Consider the following 23171-nt stretch of genomic DNA (forward strand, 5'->3'; position numbering starts at 1 on the left):
CTTCAGCAGCTGAGCTGGGAGAGACTCTGCCATTGTTGAAGAAAACTCATATTAAATATAGACTATAATTCACCAAAGGGCATGTGGGAGACTCCATTGGAAGAAAGTTCTTCAGCCTGATGTGACCAAAATGGGGCTTTTTGGCCGTCTATGCTATGTTTGGTGGACACCAACCACTGCATATCCCCAAAAACGCACCATCACCACTGTGAAGCATGATGGTGGCAGCATTATGCTGTGGTGAAGTTTTTCTGCAGTCGGCCTTGGAAGGCTTGTAATGGTAGAGGGCAAAACAAGTGTGGATAAACATAGGAAAATCCTGGAGGACAATCTTATTCAGTCTGCAAGAGAACTATGGCTTGGGAGAAGAGTTATTTTCCTGCAAGACAATGGCCCAAAATTGTTTAAAGACAACGAGGTGAATGCTCCAGAGTGGTCAAAGCCCAGTCCTCAACTCATTTGTGGCTGGACTTGAAAAGGGCTGAACACCCCTGATCCCTGTGAAGCCTGACAGAGCTTAAGTAGTTTGCAAAGAAGAATGGGGTAAAATTGTGTGTCCAGATGTGCAGGCCTAACTGAGACCTATCCAAACAGACTCAGTGTTTATTCCAGCCAAAGATGCACCTCCTTAATACTTACTTGAAGGGGCGGAATATTTATGCAATCACTTATTTTACATTATATATTTTTTAATGGTATTACTTTGTATAAATATTTTTTCACTTTGACAATAAAGAGGATTTTTTTCAAATATTCCAAATTATATTGATATCGGACCAATGATAGGTTTAGAAAACCCTCAGATTCAGCCATCTGACACTGTCATGCGCAATTCAGCTTGTAAAGTCACAGATACTCAGGACATTGCAGATACATGTGGAAAAGGGGAGTATAAATCATGCTTTTTCACCACTTTTCAGGGAATGGAAAAGAAGAAAAAAGTTCAACTAATAAAACTAATTTGACACTGAATGGTCATAGTCTTTTTCTTTTTGGCACTTTCATCACTTAAAAATAAGTTAAAACCCACAGACAGATGTAAAGGGTGACCAGTAACACTGATTTTGACCCAAAAATAAAATAATTAAAAATGGAGATAAAAGGTTGTTGCCCAATGCCAGCAATGTTAATTTGAGACCTTACTGATATCCTAATAACCCTGACAAATTAAGTGTTTAGCGTTAGATCAGGCAGGCCATGGAGTCAAGTGCTGCCATAATTGAGATGAGCTGATGTCACACAAGCCCTAATCAACTGAAGGCTAGCTGATTAACCCTCCTCCACCCCAGCTCCTCCGCTTCTTACTTAACCAATGTCATTCTGTTGTCACTGATGCCTGCTCTGCTCTGGGTTTTTGCTGCTTCTCTCCCTGCCTCAGGCTTTCCTTATTGGCATAGGAAGAGCAGAACCATTAGCTGTTCCTGCTTAATGTTTGCTAATGCTAGTAGTAATAGTTATTAATGCTAATTAATAACGACTAATACAGAAATATTTATAGCTGCAAATCATGTGTGTTTCTTGACAAAATGGCCCTGATTTAACTGTATTGTAGCTTAAAAGAAAACACCTGAATTTATTTGTTTTATATGAATTGTGTTGACTGTTAAAGCTTATTTGCTATTTACACAGTCCTGCCACAAGTCCTCTACATTCTGTATCATGATCATTAAAAAAAGGCCATTTTCAGATTATTCATGTGGCTGATTACCGTCACGTCATACGGGAGGCGAGGCTTGTAGCTTGTAGGTGAGTCGACAAAGCTAATGGTTGGGCCGGAAAAGTTCACTGTCATCGTTGCACTTCCCCTCTGAACAACCCCTGATTGTAGAAAATGAACAGATCACAGTTCAAACCATGAAGTATCTCTGATTACATCTGCACATCATGCTACCCAGCCTACCTGTTCCCTCCTCTGTCAGTTCAGCAGTTGCTTCAAAGCGGCTGATGTATATGGACTTGTTGATGAAAAACTCAGTCATGTTCACATTCTGTGTGGCACACCCATTTTTCTCTGTCTGAAAGAAAAACGCAAGTTAATTTACAACTTAAAATGTCCATCTGCAAAAAATGAATGTGCTGATAGAAAGTCACATAAATGGTGGTATGGAATTCTCACTTTCAATTTATAATTCTTGCAAGGATCAATTCTATCCACTGGCTTAACCCTCCATTGAAATAGGCCTTTTCCACAGAGTTGAACCACAATTGAACCACTGACTGGTCTGCCAAAGGTATATCTGGAGGAAGCACAAGTAGGAAGAAATGCATTAAAAGAAGTCATAGTTGACCTGATGATTGATTTAGTAAAGATTTATCATAGGAAATAATATCCTCTCACACACAGGAAACAGCACAACATCCTTTACATAACTAAGTCAAAAGTTAATTACACCCCATTTCACTCATCCATCTATTTTAAATTTAAACAAAACTGACCACCACAAAGAGCAGCATTTATCAGGTTTTTGACCATGTCACCAGGATAATCTAATATGTAAGGGTTAATGCCCGACAAGGTGTCTAATTATCACGGATTAATGGACGAGGTGGAGGCCTTAACTGTGGACACCTCATCGGGCATTAACCCGAATTTACCATGGTCACTTGCCAACGAAAATAATACATGAAACTACTAATTTATAATTTCATAGGTTTTGTGATCAAATAGAAAGTTTTACTAAAACAACAATTTCTTTCCCCTAGCAACACCTGAGGGCTTGACTAATAACTGGAAAAGTCATTCCAATCCCATAACGTTCTTAGGGAATGTAAACGTTATTCAGTATTCCAGTAAATAGGGTGGGCCATGGATACGAAGTCACAAAGGAACAAAAAACTAGTCTGCTCAGCGCACTTTCTGAACGGATTTATCAAGTGATCAGACTATAAACCTTTACGTTAACATGAACAGTCATCTGATAGAAAGCTTAGTTTTAGCAGACCAGCTGTTTGAATAAACAGAATAATTCCCCCCTCTGCACTACAAGGTCACAGGGCTGTCCAAGCCCTGCAAGTGCTGATTGTCCATCAGACACATCAATATTTATCAGATATATTATAATGCCGTTAATCAGAAGTGTTTCCTTAGGCTCTACAAAACTACTTGTGAAGTTCAAATGGTGGCCATATATCAGAAATTAATGGACATCAATGCAATTTCCGGAGCCAATCAGAATCCAGTATTCACCAAGACCATGGTATAATCAAATATATACTTTGAATAACTACATCTCGCCACAATGGCAGTTGTTTAAAAGCTTTTTCACTAAATACATGGTAAGAGTTGTTTGAATTCTCTAAAAGTGAGGAAAAGAGCATCCTCCTTTAGCATAGGATTCACTGGACCATCCTTTACAAAAGGAGAGACAAAAATACATCCCTTTAAACTTTGTGTTAACTCTGATTAAAGTGACAAACTTCTTTACTGTTTTGAACAAGCGATCAACATAACTGCAATGCTGGCTTCACTTGATTAATCAATACATTTAATTCAGTCAAATTAATGATTGATTGGATAAATGTGAATGAGGATGAGTAGCAAAATATTCATTTCTCCCTTATAATGAGAAATTTAATTTTGGTTATACCTTTTGTAAATACACCTTACCAAGTGCATTTTTATTTTAAGAGTCCTTTGTCTTTAAACCAGAAGTAGTGTTCAGAAATACCCGATGGAGAACTGCTGGTGTCAACTTCTGCATGGTGAGTTTCATGCTACAGACGTTGCAATCTATGGCAGCCTCCATAAAAAGACATGTCCCTTTACAGTTATAAAATTCAAGAATTTCTCTGTCTTTGAAAACTTTAGGAAGCATTTAAGATTTAGTGAAAATATTCAAAATATATAACACAGGAATGAACACTTTTCCAATTAATTTGGAAATTTCGGTGCATAAGTTCTGCTTATTGTTTAAATAAATCATCTGACGTTTCAAGATAGTACATTATGTTGCCACTATGAAATTAAGATTCCTTTGGCATTAGAAACATCTGAAATATTTGAAGTAATGTTAAAGAAACACCTAACTGATTTTGGTAATTACCAATGCTGTTAATTTAGGGCAGCTGTGACATAAACCTTACTTTGGTTAAGGTTAGGGTGGTCTAATAAATTTGTTAAGCACTGTATATATCATTGTTTTTTTTACCTGTCAATCAATTAAGACATTTCAAAGTGAAAAATCTATGTATTTTGCCTTCAGTTATTCATGTATGAAAGGGTTAAACATCAGCTGACTATTTTGAAACGAGTACTCAATGACTTCAGAGTTGAGGAAAAATGCTGTAACAGATGTCATTGTATTGAAAAGTCACTGTTCTGTCTGATCACTTACTTTCCACAGACCCTTAGTGTTACCTCCTCCTCCAGGATGCTAACCGAACTGGGCAGGTAAACTTTAACTTCGTATTTTGGCAGGACTAAGAAAAAAAAAATGATTTAAAAAATGTTACCGCTGAAAATAACACAGATCAAAAACATCATTGCTTTAGTACATTAGTATTTTACCGAATTTCTTGACGACAAAGGTTTTAATTATTGTTTCTCCTTTGCTTGTGACGGCCGTGATTATGTAGTTTCCAAGTTCCGCAAAAGGATTTAAGGCGTAAGAAAACTCTTGAATGGGTTCCTCATAAGTCAGATCCAACCACTGTTCAATGTTATTGGAATTGGGATCCTGAATGAAGACAAAGAAGATTAGAAAGGTAAAGAAAGACATCTTGTGTAGGAATCAGTGTTCTTTTGCCAGAACTGACAGAGCATCAGTGAGAGTCAGTACTGACTGCTATGCTTCTTACATGATTGACACTTCCTTATTCCAATCAGAGTGAGACCCCAATTTATAAAAAAAATCATCAGTCTGTATTAAACCAGACTCGATGATGATCACTTGTGCAGACAAGTCATGGGAGAAACTGAAGTTCACGAGCCATCACATGCGGTGGTGTCCGACCATAAGACTGTTATCAGGCAATATCTATGTGATAAACTAACCTGACATGCCAGATGGATTTGTTTTACACATCCATCGGGGAAAGCTGATATAGGAAACGTTTGAGAAAAGGCAGAGGCTTTGAAAAAAACTTGAAGTGTGACTGGATGAACGTTCTGTCTGTCACATCTCTACAGGCCAATCAGAGCAAGAAAACACATGACATAGCCGCTATCAAGCTGCGAGTGCACGGCTACCTAAGAATAATGCGAAGCATGGCCACTATAGACATGTAAGTATTCGATTTTTGTGGTTTTTGAAAAGAAAAGGCACTTTAGCAGCATCCACGCTAATCTCTGCCACCGTAAGGGTACCGGCCTCTTGCTGCTGGTCGTTTACGTCACGACTCTGCCAAGCCTGAAAGTAATCAGTTGCTGATTGTCCTGTCACTTTCTAACCGAGCCCAAACGGTTCAGATGGGGGCTTTGCAAGATGGATTCGCCAGTGAAAAACAAGGGAACGGTCGTATCCATCTGCTTTGCAAGGTTAGTGATAAACATTCATTTCAAAAACTCTATTTGTATGGGCTATTAGCCTGTAATGATTAAATGCAGCTGTTACATATTATCAAGCTACCTTCTTAGCAGTACAGCATTATGTTAAAAAAAAAACTTTATCACAAATTGTTGGTATATGGTCAAGTTTTTTCTTCTTTCATTTAACGTGGTTGTTGTTGTAAGGATGCCCAATAGATGACCCTTAAAGGAATATTTCAGTATTTCTGAAGATGGGCCATATGAAGTATAGCAGTAGAAGTGGCATTAGCCTTCAGTGACTTTAGTGAGCTTTGCTCCTCCAGGAAGAACTCGTTGGCTGAACCAGCCAGGAAACTAGGCAGCACAGCGTAACAGATGACTACAGTTAGTAAGTGTAGGTGCTGCCATCTTGTGATGGCCGTCATAACTGTGAAGGTATCACAGAGCTGCTGTCTGCTGACTGTAGCATAGATACTTGCATCAAAATTTTAGAGAGCTATCGCTACAGAGATATTTCAGTATTTTTGAAGTTGAGTCCTGTGAGGCATGTAGCAGTAGAAGTATTAGCCTCCAGTAATTTCAGGCCAGGAAGCTAGGCTGTGCAGTGGGGGTACATTTTAGCAAGTGTTTGGTAAAAATGTGCCACAAAACAATATTTGCTCAAATGTACGCACTATTGAAAACTTTTGAAGTGTTTTATTTTATACCTAGAAGCCTCTGTGTTTTTGTCACTATTTTGCAATGCAGCCTTTATCTACCAGTTACATGCTTTTGCATTGTTAAACAGAAACAAAAACACAGAGGCTGCTGGGTATAGAATAAAATGCTTTTAAATGTTTTGATAGTGCATACATTTGAGCCAATATATTGTTTTGTGGCACATTTTTACCCAAAAACTCCCTAAATTCCATGGAGAAATTGTATCTATTGTTACTGCCACAATAGATGGCCACTCATTATTAATCATTTGCCAAAGGTGGAGGGGCCTCATATTCTTCTTTGCCCTGGGCCTCCAAATTATTAAAACCACCCCTGCCACTCACATTGTTTAATCCCCCCCTTCTTCATCAGACACCTTTGGTAATATTGTGTTCAAAAGTTTCACCTGATTATCTATTATATGTCATGCAGGTGTGTGGAGGCTCATTGGTGTAACACATATAACATTAATCATCATAAAACATGATTAAAAGATTAATTTTTCCAAATAAGCCTTCAAAGAGCCACAGCTGGGCCGCAACTGAGCATCCAAGCCAGTCTTTTTTGTAATCTGTGTTAGTAAATCTTACCTGGATCACCACTGACTTGTACTGAAAAAGGAGAGAACAAGAAAAGAAAATGTAAAATATGAATAGACTTTTCACAAAACCAACATTTCCTAACACTTAACATAGTACATCTGTAATCTGAAAAATCTTAAACAATAATAACAAAGCTGGGCACATGACTGTAAACTAGTTATCACTGATTATTGGTATACTTCTTTTAAAATCAACTTAGACATTCATTAACGTGGATAATATGGAAAACAATTATGGAAACATTTAACAGTGTTCATTTTGTTAATTAACTTATTTGTTTTAACCTATTTATTTTTTCATTGGCCTAAGTGTAATATAATACTCAGCAGCAGCATATGTTTTGAAAACCAAACAGATTCAGGGCTGATGAGCAAATATCCAGGGTTTATGCTCTGTTAGCCACAACCTGGCTTTGGCCTTTGGCTTCCAGTATATTAGCACATTTTAAGAACGTAGGTGCAAACAATTTAGCGGGTTAAGAACAAGTCCTGAATCTGGCATGGGTTTCTCTTAGAAAACTTTGTGAAGAACACTTTAGGAAAAATCTCAAGATATTAGTGAGGAGACCCAATGTTATCGTCTGATCATTTTTAACAAAATTAATAGTAACTAGTATGGAGGTCAATCTCTTTATGAGGGATTAACACTTGATAGTGTTAAATTCTTAATCGACGGTGCCCACGTCTGCCAACAACTGATGTGTTCATTCAACCAGAAGGAAATTCCTTAATATTGTCATTTCATAAAATGTTTCTTTTTATTTGAGTCATGCATGAAACTTTTGTAGGATAAAAATGAAATATCATTAATAAATGTGATTGACGTTATGGATTCAATAGGCTCTATGCACGGCAGGGTATGACATATTTCTAGTGGAAAGTAAGGCTGCTTTACAACTTCTGCCCAATAAAACGTGCTATGCCAAAACGTAATCTAAACCGTCCGTGCATAGAGCCCATGACATTTAAGAGCTAAATCAGTGACTTTCAAACATTTTTGATCAAGGCACACTTAGAACTGAGCCAAAATCTCAAGGCACACCTTCTCTATATTCATGCAATATAATTTCTCTTAGCATGTCTTTATTTGAAGTGTATTTGCATTTATAATGCACAGCTAATAATAATAATAATAATAATAATAATAATGACAGTTGTTTAATAGCTGTTCAGATCCACAACATACCCCTAGACATTCCTGGTCTTCACCATTTGGGAGCAACTAGAGTACACAAATACACTCTAAAACAGTGTTTCCCAACCATTTTTCCTTGGAGCCCCCCAACACTATGACACACTGCCATAAAGAATCAACATAGATTTTAATTTTTTCACTGATATGCATGTATATCTTATAAAAGACCTTGTATAAACTTCTTAATAACTGTTTTATCATAGTTTTAGTCAATATTTACAAATCTAACTTTGGCAACCTCAGAGCAGACAAAGCCTCATGCCCCCCCTAAGATCTTTGGCAACCCCCCCCCCCCCCCGGAGTTGCAACACAATTTGAGAACCACTGAGCTAAATAATACTTTAAGATTTGCTAAAATTGACTTTACATTCAGTGAAATAAATGTATTGAAAGCAGCTACATGTAGCAGTGTCAATCAGACAGTCTGTGTAAGACTGTTAAAGATTACAGTACACTCACGAATATACACATAAGATCAGTAAAAGAACTCGAACAGCTGAAGGAGTACTTAAGCAAGATTCCCTCTATGTAGACCGAAATTCACATCTGATGCATGTTTTCCACCTCTTAACATAAAGTGAAAAGGTTTCGAGCCCATAATGATTCAGATGTTTGGGTCGGCCACAGTATGTACCAAATGAACTCTGACAGCATGTTTATCACACTACTCCACGCTGCACTTTACACCCACGCTGTCTTCAAATTTAACAAACAGCCCTACTTTCACCTCCCACTCTCTCAACCAAAATAGACCTCGCTCTTCACATTTATTGACTGAGAGAAATCACACTAGATTAGAAGTCTATGTTTGAGTGTATATCACAAGATTCTGAAGGGAAAACAGATAGTTAACCTACCTCTGCATCACAAGGTCTGAAGTCTGGATCCAATGCGACCATTCGGAACTTCACTTTAAGTAAAAGTGGAGAAAAAAAAACGTCAGTTTATCCTCTTACTATAATCCACTGACAGCTGTAAGAGTGCATAGACAGTGCAGGTATGTACACTTAGATTTCACAACAAGGATCCTACGATAGATGCACATGGGTGCTGTTTTGGAGAAGGGCAGCCACAGCTCAAAATGAATATAAGTCTGTGACAGCAGGAGTCCTGTCCTCAATCAAAAATGTTTTTATGACAAGAACATTAATCCATTTGTCCCAAAAGGCAAAAAATTTATTTATTATCATATCAATGGGTGCTGCTTTATTGTTGCATATTTGCTGTGTTTAAGTGTTATGACAATTTATATAAAGGTATATTTTAAGTTATTATTACAGATGGAAACCAGAGTTTTTAAGCAGGAGACATAGAAGTAGGATTTTCAAAAGATCAACATTTTTTGGTGGCTTATGCAAAGTGTTGACAGGGACAATAAAGCATGAGATTAACCACAATTCCAAAAAATGAATGCACTGGTTGTGGATCACAATCAATTGTGATTAAACTTGACAGACCTTCATAAAAGGGATCAGGTTCTTGTACATCTGCTAACTTCACCAAAGTATTGTGTTAAATCATTTTTAATTTCCCTTTTAACACCAGTAATACAGCTAAAACTTAAGTTAAAGCAGTTTTGCTTGTATTCCCATACGATCAAACATCACTTAGCTTCTTCTGAACTGTTCTTTTAATTGATTTAATACTCATCTCATGTTTTATCATATATTGTTAAGATGTTGTTGTCTGCTGTTTCATTATGATTTTAATGTGATAAATGTTTAATTTCTCTCTGTTCTGTTTGAGTGGTGCTCTACGGATACACTTACCTTGCCACTCCACTAACACCGTCAATGTTACAAATGAAATTAATTTCATTTTAGTAAATATGAAAACGGTTTATTAAAATGTTGATAGTTCAAAATGAAATAATCAAATTTTCAAAAAACAACTATTCCAAACAGGGCTGACCAAAGAATCTGAACTTTAGCAGTGGCCCTCATTAATCAAACGTGTACATAAGAAATTTGGGTATACGGTCACTTCCACCCACAGATCTGAAAGTTACGAGAGTGTATGATACACTAAAATACTATGCCAGAGTTCATGTACGCACATTTCAGGTCAGTGTGGACTTTCTTTGCAGTGTGAGTCTGGTATTGTTAGGATGTTTTTACACCTCTAGGTCCGTTGACCTGATCTAATCAGGGATCAGTTTGTTAAATCAAAAAATAACAATTCATGAGTAAATCTTAAACAAATATCGTCATTATAATATCATTATAATCATCTTAATCAACATGATAATGTTACATAGTTACATAGTTTGCACTGTTGCAGTAAACAACAGCAGAAGACGATATTTAACGAGAGATCCAGAACAATTTGTTCACTTAGGGTGCTTTCACATTGGGCTTGATTGATTCGAACTGTGCCCCGTGCTTTCACACTAGCAACACTGAGCCTGACCTGGGCCCACTTGTGTATGACCTCAGTTTAACGAAGCACATGTCGATATGCATGTAGCTGGTTTGCAAAACCTAAGATTTGAAGTAACTCTGCCAGAGTATCTCTTTTGAGTCATTTTTGCCTTTCCCTAGCCCAAATAAAGAAGAAGGGTTGGAATTGTAACGTTGTTAAAACAAGAATTGACAGAAGAAAGTTCATTTGTAATTCTAAAAATATCTAGGGTGTTTTTAACTTATTTTTTGTCACTCTCATGACATTATTCCTCTCTCCTACAGTGTCCACTACAATTAAATGTCTAAGGACAATTATGTGAATTCAGCAATGATCATTTAGTGACTTCAGGTGACTTTTAGGACAGCCAATAGCTACTCTCCTTGTTGGCAACACTGGTATCTACACATCTATGTGCAGCCTCGAGGATTGCCTGAGCTCATGCTTTACGTGGACTTTTGTGCCTTTGCATCTCATCTAACTGACTCCAATTTTTGTTGGAACCAAATTACCTCTTAAAGGTACAGTATGTACAATTTGGCTGCATTTCACCAAACAGATACGGTGTAAATGGGATATAATGTTTATATATTTAAGCTATGTGAAGTATGTTAAAATAAGTGCACAATCATCCCCTTTAAACTTTTGTTTTCTTTTCACAAAATTAGAAAAAAAGCTTTTTAAATTTACATTACCACGGGTCGCACTCACGGAGGCTGACATAACGAACTGCCAGGTTGTCTACGGCAACGTTTTGGGGACAGAAAGAGCGAAACGTGATTTTTAAATACAAACCTGCCCACCGGTCCTGAAAGCTACCTGGAAGGCAGGTGGAGAAGAAGACTGACCTATAATCTATAAAAATAATGGTTACAAAAATGAATGAATAAACCCTGACCTCGTCACTGCTGTAAATGATGTCCGGCTCACGATCCTTTTTGGTCTTCACAGGCTCTCGTCGCTTAGTGGTGTGATGTTTTGGTAACAGATCGGCTCATTCTAAAATCTGAACGCTAGATGTCGCTAAAATTCCAATTTCTACACACTGCACCTTTAAGTTAAAGAAGTTAAGTTTTTTTTTTGTTTTTTTTTTAAGGTAAAGAAGTTGATGTCATATAGCAGATGACTAACATGACACACCAGATGAATTTGTTTCGAGGAGTAAACTCCATTGGGAACTGCATAATGCAAACCATGGTGACTGTAGACTTGTCAGTACACTTTTGTTGTTTTTGAAAGTAAAACAACTCACTGCTGTTCTTTGTTCTTCTTTTAACGAAGAAATTTCATCAAGTTCTGATAAAACTGATGCTATAGCAGCATCCACGCTAATCTCTTTCGCCACCAGCCTCTTGTTGCTGCTTGCATACGTCATGACTCCTGGACTTTGGGCTCAGGTGAACTCAGATCCAAGATCAGGCCCTAGTGTAAAAGCCACCTTACAGAAGGACGGAATCAGCGAGCTCCAAATCACAGCATTGGTCTGTCACAGCAAGAGGAGGTTGTTTGATCATGTATTTTCTCCAATTCTACATTAATTATTCAAGTGTTCGTAGCCTTCATAGGAGTGATGCCTCAAAACACAGAAACATTTATCCCTCATAGCTATGACAGGATGAGACCCTCAGCTGTATGGATTAATTTCGAATTATGTTTATCGAAAAGTGAACCAATAAATATAAATGCAGGTGTTGCAAACGATTTGTGTTCATGACCTTTTTAATATCTCTCACAGGGCAAGCAGCCTGATGAGAGGAAGAAAAAAAAAACAGATGATGTGATTGCTTCTGAAGCTCCTTCAGGTCTGTCTGGGGGTTTTAATACATATTCCTCTGGCTTCTGATTAAATTCAATCAATCTATCATTGATCAAAAGACCAATGCTTCCTGAGTTAGACTAGATTGAGGTTGCCTGTGTTCTCAGCACAAATGGACTGGAGTGCGAGACCGAGACCCCAGGAGCTTTACATGTCTGATCACATCACCACCCTCCTCTAATCAGCCTGAAATGGTCATTTAAAGAGGAAATATTGATTTCCTTTTTAAAAGCATATTGTGGGGAAAGTAAATATGCATGTTTACATTATTATACTCTAGGACTTCAGTAGATTTTTTAGAAAAAAAAAATATTAATTGAAGTACTTTTGTCCTTATTTCCTGCCATTTTTTAAATATCTCTGCTAAACTGCATCTTGTTAAGAAATGTTTAGATTTTTTCTGTTAGTAATCTGACAACATTACTTTCTTTACAGGTTTAAAGTACAAAACATCAAAAGAGAAAAATAAACTTTTGATTAAAAGTATGAGCTTAAAATACATGTAAAATAGGTTCAAACAGTTTGTATTTGTGATTTGCTGTCTGTTAACAGTTGCATTTTAATCATTATTACCAAAACTTTTAAGCAGCCAGCCTGGGTATCAGCTGTATGTAGAGTCAGTCTGAAATAGTGCTTGTGCAGCAGAATTGAGAAGCAGGCTGAGCTGAATAATAATAATTTAGGACCATTACTGCCACATAGCAGAAGTCATTTTTTAAACACCTAAATGCTCTCCTAATGCGCTTGAATTGTTTTAAAGAAAAAAGAAGGACATTTCAAACTCACCTGTGTCTCCAGGTCTATAGATGGGTTGACTTACATAGATGAAATTGCTGCAAGTAACAGGAGTGATGAGGACTTTTGTTGACTTCTTCGACATTTCTTTCTTACCCTCAAGAAGCACAACAATTTCTGCCACTGTTTCTTTATCCACTGGAGGAACCTGTAACACCACAAAACACACATCAGGCAGGGGAGACAGAGACCATCTCATATCACAGGGAATTTCTAAAATCAATAATGATTAAAAAAAATGCAATGTTGTGCACATCATGTTTTGCAGGTGACAATTTCTGCATGTGTCCTATACATAACCAGAGTTCTACTGCACAAAATTTACTTAAGTGTTTGTTCCCTCCATACTTCTATTTTTAACATTTGTTAGATCTGTAGCAAGCTGTCCATGAGTAAAAAGCTAGTGAACTAAATCCTCTTACTCTCCCATTATAGATCATAGTTGGGCAAGTCACTTATGTGTATCTGCAGCTAATCAGACAGAAGAGGAGAGAGAAAGTCGAGCATCCCTCCCATTAATGTATGAGAAAGGGTGATGTCTAATGTTAAATATGAACCTCTCCTGTTACTTTTAACAGTTTTTTATGCAGTTGGTGCTATTGATGGTGTTCTGTGCTCTATAAATTTAGGATCATAACAACCCTACCCACACAGATCAGTCTAACCACTAAATGTTGGGTGACATTTCAAACTGTAAACTGTGTTTAGGAGAAACTGGAGTAAGAACAGCATTACATGTGCTCACATTTGGACAGCAGAGTTAAAATAAATAAGTTAAGTAAAAATTTTTAGGAAGAAATATGCTGAAAAAGAAGCATTGTTTATAACCTACAGTGGATACAAAAAGTCTACACACCCTTGTTAAAATGCTTGGTTTTTGTGATTTAAAAAATGAGAAATAATCTCAAAACTTTTTCCACCATTAATGTGACTCATAACCAGTACAACTCAATTGAAAAACAAACTGAAATGTTTACGGGGGAAGATGAAAAAAATGTTTCAGGTCTGGACTCTGGCTGGGCCATTCCAAAACTTAATCTTCTACTGGAGAAATCATTCTTTTGTTGATCTGGATGTGTGCTTTGGGTCATTGTCGTGCTGAAAGATGAAGATCCTCTTCATCCTCATCTTTCCAGCAGAAGCCTGTAGAATTTGCGCCATCACTGACTGGTATTTTGAACTGTTCATAATTCCCTCCACCTTTACTAAGGCCCCAGTTCCAGCTGAAGAAAAACAGCCCCAAAGCATGATGCTGCCATCACCATGCTTCACTGTAGGTGTGGTGTTCTTTTGGTGATGAGCAGTGTTGTGTTTGTGCCAAATATGCCTTTTGGAATTATGGCCAAAGAGTTCAACCTTGGTTTCATCAGACTATAACACATTTTCTCACATGCATTTGGAAAATTTTAAATGTGTTATTGCAAAATGTAGACAGGCTTGGATGTTTTTCTTTGTAAGATAAGGCTTCGGTTTTGCCACCCCACCCCATAGCCCAGACATATGAAGAAGACGGGAGCTTGTTGTCACGTACTAAACAGCCAGTACTTGTCAGAAATTCCTGCAGCTCTTCCAGTGTTGCTGTTGGCCTCTTGGAAGCCTCCCTAACCAGTTTTCTTCTTGTCTTTTCATCAATTTTGGAGGGACGTCCAGTTCAGAAAAAGGCGAATGAAAAGCCACACTGACCTTTAAAAAACATAATTACCACCCTAAACTACAGACATGCCAATTTGCACAGCATTACCTGTAGACCTGTATATGAGCTGAAATATGGTAGGTCATTTGCCCTGGAATGTCCGCTCTATGCGAAGTGGTCCCTGGCAGGGGTGTAGCTTGGGATTTTGGACCCCCAGAAAGAATATTACACAGGGCCCCCCTTTACTGGCTAGCCAAGCAACAAATGTTGAGTCATTTTTACAAGTATCTATGTATTTTAAAGTATTTTTGAACCATAATTTCCCCATTTATGAGCAATATTTAAAGGTTTAATGAAAGTGACTTGCATTATTTCGCAGGGCTGGATTTCACCATTTCGACATTTTTAAGGAAGGCAGTGTTATATTTTATTCTGTTTGATACAAATTTCAGTCTGTTGACTGATTCATTTAGTCCCTGTTGATTCAATAATGACACTAATTAATAAGAAAAAAATAAAACCCACTTTTCATTGCAGACTTCTCATGGGCCTAGGTAATCAGTGCTCTTTTTTCCCCATTGTGCTACACCCATGGTCCCTGGGCGGTCTTAATTTCGTTAACTAAATAAGGACTAAAACCATTAATCGAAAGCCCTTTTCCTTAAAGAAGCCTATACTAAGATTAGCCAAAAATAGACTTTTGATGACTAAACCTGCCTAAAAGTAAGTTTAGTTTTTGACAGATGACTTAAACGAGACTAAAATGTAATTTAGTTTACAACAGACATTCAAAATCCATAAAATTTCTCCACTGTTGGTAAATCTGTCAAAATACAATGCAATTGTACCTATTCTGCCTTTCAAATAAGAAGCAGGGATCTCTGGTTTGGCAGGGTGCGTAGAACTCACTACTATGACTTGGTTCATGGTTTAGGCAAGAGAGTAAATGCTTGGACCAGAAGTTAAGACTAAAATATGAGGACTTTCAAAGGACTAAACTGGACTAAAATGTTTTGGTGTTTTCTTAGATTAAAACTCGACTTAAACTTGACTTAAGCAATATGACCTGTGAGCTGATGCTGTATGAAGATCTCTGTCAGGATGGATTCAGCGTGTTTTTAAGGAGTCAAAGAGCCACAGAATCATCTTCATTTTCTTCTTGCTCTTGGCAGTACAAAACAATTGGCCACATTCTAAGAATTTCTGCAGTCTATACAAATAAAGAGTATCTAAACGATAACTTCTGACTCATTGTACAAGGTTCGATTGCGCAAGGTTTTTCAGATTTTGGATATTTTAAAAAAATGCACCTAGAGACTTTCAAAGTTTCCTTAACACTTTGTCCCAAGGTGTCTACTCTCATATCATTGATAGAATGCACAACAGAATCCAGAATGAGTAAAGTATTTGTAGACGTAAAAGACAAGCATGACCTTTGGAAAACTATTGTTGCTTATGGGCTTAGAGAGTGAAGGCTAGGATTATTTGAATGAGAGTAAACTGTGCATCCAGTAAGCACATAAACTTAAGTTCTACCCTAACTCTTTGCAAATGAAATGTAGGAGTAGACTCCACACAGTGATGTTTAATGTTCATGTTCATTTAAGTGTTTATGTGAATAGTATTCATACATTATGCTGAGTCAGACCTTAAAGGTAATGCAGTGGAAGAAGCCTCGTTCGACCCAATCCTCCTTTATGTGGATTCTTTTATGGTAAGGTATTTGAAGGAGGACACTCAGACAGACTTGGTGTTTGCGGTAGTGTGGAGGATCTGTGTCGATCTGCACACACAGGGTCTCGTCATGCCCTCCTTTGAGCTGAGAGCTCACGACCACTACAAAAGAACTTCAAGCAGAAAAAACAACATGACATTGGCTGGAAAAGATGATAATTAGGAACAAATCAGGACAAAATATGAGTGCATAAGTGCATCAGAATAAATCAGTCATCAAGCCAAAACCTTGGATCTCTAAAATCACCCATTTTCAGGGAATGAAAAAAAGCCTGCTGTGTTTTTCAAACAGTCTTGTTTACTGATGAGTGTCATGCAACCCTGGATGGTCCAGATGGAGGAGTAGTGGATGGTTGGTGGATGGCCACCATGTCCCAACAAGGCTGTGATGTCAGCAAGGAGGTGGCGAGGTCATGTTTTGGGCCAGAATCATGGAAAGAGAGCTGGTAGGTCCCTCAGGGTCCCTGAAGGTGTGAAAATGACCTTGGCAAAGTATATGGAGTTTCTGACTGACCACTTTCTTTCATGGCACAAAAAGAAGAACCATGCCTTCTGTAGCAAAATTTTCTTCATGCATGACCATGCACCATCTCATGCTGCAAAGAATACCTCTGTGTCATTGGCTGCTATAGGCATGAAAGGAGAGAAACTCATGGTGTGGCCCCCATCCTCCCCTGACCTCAACCCTATTGAGAACCTTGGGAGCATCCTCAAGCTAAAGATCTATAAGGGTGGGAGGCAGTTCACATCAAACAACAGCTCTGGGAGGATATTCTGACATCCTGCAAAGAAATTCAAGCAGAAACTCTTGAAAAAGTCATGAGTTCAATGGATGCAAGAATTGTGAAGGTGATATTAAAGAAGGGCTCCTATGTTAACATGGAACTTGGCCTGTTAAGATGTTTTTGATTGAAATAACTTTTGATTTAAGTAAATATGATCTCCTAATATGACCTGCAAATTCAACAAATGACCATTTTCAGTTCTTTACAACCTATAAATGTTTTGAAACTCTGTCATGCTAAATAATGTGGAACAGTGCATTTTGAGTTTTTTATTTTTGAAAAAAAAAGTGTTATCATTGGGAAGTTTGTTCAAAAACATTTGAATAATGCTCTAACGATGCTCTTAACCTGACACGTCAGATGGATTTCTTTCACACACCCATATGGAAAAACTTCCATAAACGGTGTTCAGAAAAGGACAGAGCCTTTGAAAAAAAACTTGGAGGATGACTGGATGAACGTTCTGTCACATCTTGAGCAACCAAATGCGACGTTGTAGCTGCTACCAAGGTGTCCCGCTACTGAGGCGTAAACTCCATAGAGAGCAGCATAACGAGAACCATGGCAACTGTAGACATGTCAGTACACGAATTTTGTCGTTTTTGAAAACAAAACAACTCACTGCTGTTCTTTGTTCTTCTTTTAACGAAGAAATGTCGGCAAGTTCTGATAAAACTTCACTTAGCAGCATCCACTCTAATCTCTTCCGCCATAATTGCACCTGCCTCTTGGTGCTGCCTGCATACGTCACACCTCCGCCATGCACTGAAAGTACTGCCCCTCCTCGCTGATTAGTACTGTCACGTTCTAACCAGGCCCAAATGGTTCCGACTGGAGCTTTGCAAGATGGATTCACCAGTGAGTAACACGGAAACGGGTGAATCTCTTTGCAAGGTTACAAAAACCTTGTATCTCTATATTTCATGATTTTTTTTTTCATAAATCAGCACTGTTGGTCACCTTTTACATCTGTCAGTGGGTGCAATAGAAAATGTTGAAAATATGCTATATTAGATTAATTGAAAAATCAAGGAGGCTTTTTCATCCCCTTAAAAGTGGAAATTTTTTGTAGATCCGAGGTTACACCAGCTGTATTTGCCCTAGGCATGTTTATTTAAGGTGCTGGTTTAATTGCACATAGCCCCATTGCATTTATTTGCATATACAGACATGTTCATGCATGTGTTATTGCACAGGGATAGCAAACAGAGATGTATTCATGCATGTGTTTTACACAAGAGATGCACATGTCTATGTTTGTTTGTATGAATGGTAATAAGATGATTAGTCATGGTCACAGTTCTAGTTTGCTGTCTCTCCATTTTTCAATGAATCATTCGCTTCTTTTTAACTTCTGCTTATCTGTGTGTTTATCAAATCTGTTTGATAGTATTTTCAACTTTTACAATGTACCTAGGTTTTTGTTTTTGAGCTAACTTGATTTGAATATCTGTTTATTTGTTGTCATCTCCTGTTTATTTTAAATGTAACACACAGTACAGCTCTCAACCTTTATATTGCCAGATATACAAACTGTTATGTGGGCAGATACTTTATGTAAAATGCAACTTAAGTTTTTTTTTTAATGGAAGTTAAGCTATTTACTTATACTTGCCACCTGAGCGATTTCTATTTATAAGTTTTCTTTTATTAAAGGTCTTAATTTTCCTTTAAGGTAAAACAAGAGGAGGTAGACGGAAGTAGGGTTCAGATTGATGACTTATCTATACATGTAGTATGTGCTAGCTACTGTGACAGCATAGCTACATTATATTGCTCCATTATACAAATCCAAAAATGTCTATAAACATTTTTTCTGCTGAACTAAAGCCATTTACTGCTATTGATTTCTGCCACAAGTACATGCTTTCTGGCACACAGTATGGGTATGCTTGAACGGTTAGTTGATGGCTGACAATGCATGTAGCCAAGCATTTGAAGGATTTTGGGGAGGTCAGTCAGGTTGCAGGGGACCTGGTCAGCCCTGGCTACCAATGGCTCTGCTCCTGGAACGCTGTTGGTACTGCTGTTTGCTGTCGTAAGCTATCAGGGCATTACAAATCAAGATAATGTTATTATTTTGGTCACCAGTATATCTGCAATATACAGTGTTGTTTTAATTTAATGACAAAAATCCCACATCAATGAATTCTACCACGGGGTGCATTTGGCCCCTGGGTGACAGTTTGGACGCCCCTGCTATAGTCTACTAATAGTCAAATGCACATAGAGTTTCAACAGCTGGACCATCAAAATAAAGTGTTACCAATAAACGTTGCTTTACTTACATGTCGTTGATGTCATGGGCTGATGTCACAGTCAGCAGGATCGTTGCTGTCATAATGACAGTGAGTATTTGAGTGAAAGATGCCATGTCTGCAGATGTGCAACAGGCAACTTTAGCAGAACGGGCTGCAGCACTTAAGCACTCTCAGCCTTCTGCTTTGCAGCCTTCAAATCTGCTCCAGTTGTGACAAAGGTGATGCTGGTTCTCTCTTTATATCCTCAAACCTCTGCCATCCCCACCCTCTACATTCACCCTCTCCAAGTTTGCTTAACATTTACAGTCTCCTCCCTGTCCCCAGAGGCCCTTCACCTCTCTAGGGTTCAACAACACAGCCCTGCCTGCTGCCACCTGAACTCCAGTTTCTACAGTTTGAGAAAAGTCCACACAGCGGCGAGTCTGGGGTGAAACAGTGAGGAGTGGGAGGCCATGGTAGAAAGAATACAGAATTAAGTTTGGTTCAGGTATGATAACAAACCGCATCATGCCTGAGTACAACAGAGACCCAAGTGTCCGGGGGGGCCGCCTCTTTTCAGACATTTTCAGTCATTCTGAACAGTCGTCATGGGGAATTTCTTCTCAACATATTCTGTACAAGTACATCGCTCAAAAACAACAGGTCTTTTTCCACTGTCCTCCATTCTCCACATACAGTACTTATACCAGGAGTTTCCAAAGTGTGGGAGAGTGAGCCGCCCCTGTAAGAGTAGGATTTAAAAAATATTCACATCTCTATTTTCAAATGTCTATTGCTGTTCTTTAAACATTAATATTAAATTTCTGATTCTTTGTTTCATATTTTTTTAAACAAACATCTTTCCAAGGTTATCAGTGTTTTCTGCAGTAAACTAGTTGTCTTTCTTGATGCTCACCTCTAATTTGGTAGGACCCGTGAGTCTTCGTGTATCTATGGGACAGGGTTTGGGCCAGAGGAGAAGAAAAATATAATGCAATGAACTTTGAGATAAGAGTCAAAATGACAAGTAAAAGTTAAAATGTTGAGAATAAAGCTGGAATTTCAGGAAAAAGGCTGAAATACAATAATGGACAAAAGTAAAAATGTTAAGGCTAAGTTAAATATTATCAGACAACAACAGCCATTGATACCCTTAAGAACCAAACTTCAGAATTGGTTTTAACAATAAAAGGATTCTTTCCCTTTTAGCTCATAAAACAGTGTAGTTGTCAAAGATCCACTCTTTGTTATACTCAAAAAAGTTTTTTTTTTTTATTTTTTTTTTTTTTTACTTTTTTCCTCTTGAAATTATTTTTCAGCTTTTTTCAGTAAACAGTATTTTAACTTCACACTGTATATTTTGAGTTGTACCCAACATTTCTTAAATCTTGACACTATGTTTTTATCCTTGTCACTTCGACCTTTAATCTTGACATTCTTACTTTGTTCTTGTCAATTTGACTTTTATCTTGACCTATTGACTTTCCTCTTGTTATTTCAACTTTAATCCTGACATTTAAACTTTTTACCTCAACCTTAATCTTAGTCTCATCATTTTGACTGTTCTCATCATTTTTTCTTTTTCTCATCATTTTGAGTTTAATCTCAACATTTTACTTTTATCTCGTCATTTCAACCCTAATCTAAACATTTTGAATTTCTCCTTATCATTTCAACTTAATCTCAACATTTCAAATTTTTCTTGTCATTTTAACTTTAATCTCAACATTTTATCTCTATTCTTGACTTTTTACTTTAATCTTGAAACAGTATTTTATATTTGTTCTCCAAGTTTCAATCTTTAACTCAATATTTCAACTTTTTCTTCATCATTTTGACATTAATGTTGAAATTTTTACTTTTTTTTAGTTATTCCAGTTTTAATCTCAACATTTTGTCTTCTTACCTCAACATTTCAACTTTCTCCTCATCGTTCCAACTTTGATCTCGACAATCTCATCATTTCAACTTGATCTCAACATCCCAGCTTTATTCTCCACATTTCACTTTATCTTGAAATATTATTTTAACTTTATTCTCAAAATTTCAACTTTGATCTCGATATTATATCTTACTCCTCGTCATTTTGACTTTAATCCTGATATTACAACGTTTTCCCTTTATTCCCTTTTTCTCTTAATCTTATTCACAATATTTTTACATTTATCTTAAAACAACATTTCAACTTTCTTCTGATCATTTTAACTAATCTTGTTGTTTTGTCTTTTTTCTCATCATTTTGAGTTTAATCTCAAAAAATTACTTTTATCTCGTCATTTCAACCCCAATCTCAACATTTTGAATTCTTCCTCATTTCAACTGCAAATTCAATATTTTTGACTATTTTTGTCATTTCTACTTTAATCTCCAAAATTCAACTGTTTTCATCATTTCAACTTTAATCTCAACATTTTGACTTATTCTCAACATTTTTACTTTAATCTCAACATGTCAACTCATTCTTGACATTTTAACTTTAAACACTTAGTACAACTTAGTACTTCAACTTTATCTTTAATTTCTGTCTTAAAATCTCAAGTTTATTTTTGACCTTTCAACTTCTTTCTTGTCATTTTGACTTACTGTTATTCTGTACTTTTGGATTCTAACACTCCAGCATCAGCCCTCATAGTGCAGATCAGTTGTAGCTTTAATAACATATATGTGTCTGTTGACAGTGTCCTAAGTAGCCTCTATTATTTTGTCAATCAGAAACAAGTGGAAAAATTCATAGGGACCATAAAATAAATACAAAATTACTGCCCTAAATTACTGAGATACCAATTAGCATGGGATTAGTATTACCTGTGAACCATTGTGTGTGCTACAAAATATGGTGGGTAATTTGCTTTGCAAATGACAGACATGGTAGATTTTCATGGGACTAAAAACAAAGACATCCTGAGTGATGACTACAAATCACCAGAGGTTTCTGATACCCTTTTCGAATAGGCATAAGAAGCATTTCGCCGTACTTGTCTTTGTTGTGCTAAATTGACAGAATTTTGAATAACCTCTGTTTTCCAGGATGTTATCATTTAACAGGACCTGGGTGTGCACATGGATGTTTTGCTTTGGCAAAGTCTGATGAACAAACTGTTCCATCTCAGAGGGTGTTTCCCTCTATGCAAGTTCATCTGGAAATGTATGAAAAAAGGAGCTGCCTATTATTTCTGTTACACAAATGTTTTGTGCAAATAGCAAAGGCAAATGTCAGAATTATTTATACAAACTAAGCACACCCATCAAACACATGGCAGGACAAAGTAGATAATATGTATTCACTAAACATTATCTGCCTGTACCAGATGTTTTCAGAGGGATAGTTTGGTATTATGGATATAAAATATGGATATGCAGACAGGGTAGTATGCACAATGTACCTCAGCTCATTTGCTGAAAAACCACAAAATAAAATCAGTAAGCAACGTAGAAAAATGGGCCTGACAGTGATTTTTCTGGCTTGTTCTACCTTTATTTAAAGTGGACAACAGTGGATAGTATCAGAAACAAGGGTTAGAGAGTGGGGTAGAGACATGCAGGAAAGGGGCCCCAGGCAGTGCTTTGTTCACTGCAGGTCAAACTTGCTGATTCAATCCACATTCACACACTCCTTCTGAGTAGTGTTGTGTTCAACTAATAATTTCATATAGTAGACCAGATGTAATGTCATGATTGACAGCTCTGTTAAGAAATTGCGCTCCTTGCACCATTCTTAGCTTGATTTGCTGAGTAGCAAAGAAAAGTTGACAAAATTTGATGAAAACTAACACAGGAGTCTCTGGCCTTCCAAAACCAGTGTATGC

At 37.2% G+C, this 23171-nt stretch overlaps 1 protein-coding gene across 1 annotated transcript in view; it reads right to left on the reverse strand.

Annotated features, from left to right (window-relative positions):
* Nucleotides 1–8861, reverse strand: part of LOC121522442 (alpha-2-macroglobulin-P-like) — a 59243-nt gene extending 50382 nt beyond the window's left edge. Inside the window, exons 1-7 of the mRNA XM_041806847.1 lie at nucleotides 8820–8861; nucleotides 6757–6777; nucleotides 4508–4676; nucleotides 4335–4419; nucleotides 2117–2237; nucleotides 1901–2015; nucleotides 1709–1818 (exon numbers count right to left, since the gene is read on the reverse strand). Coding sequence (XP_041662781.1) covers nucleotides 1709–1818; nucleotides 1901–2015; nucleotides 2117–2237; nucleotides 4335–4419; nucleotides 4508–4676; nucleotides 6757–6777; nucleotides 8820–8861 — 663 coding nt within the window. The remainder of the gene's footprint in view (nucleotides 1–1708; nucleotides 1819–1900; nucleotides 2016–2116; nucleotides 2238–4334; nucleotides 4420–4507; nucleotides 4677–6756; nucleotides 6778–8819) is intronic.
* Nucleotides 8862–23171: the final 14310 nt, after the last annotated feature.

This window comes from Cheilinus undulatus, linkage group 2, assembly GCF_018320785.1.
Source record: "Cheilinus undulatus linkage group 2, ASM1832078v1, whole genome shotgun sequence".
NCBI lineage: Eukaryota > Metazoa > Chordata > Actinopteri > Labriformes > Labridae > Cheilinus > Cheilinus undulatus.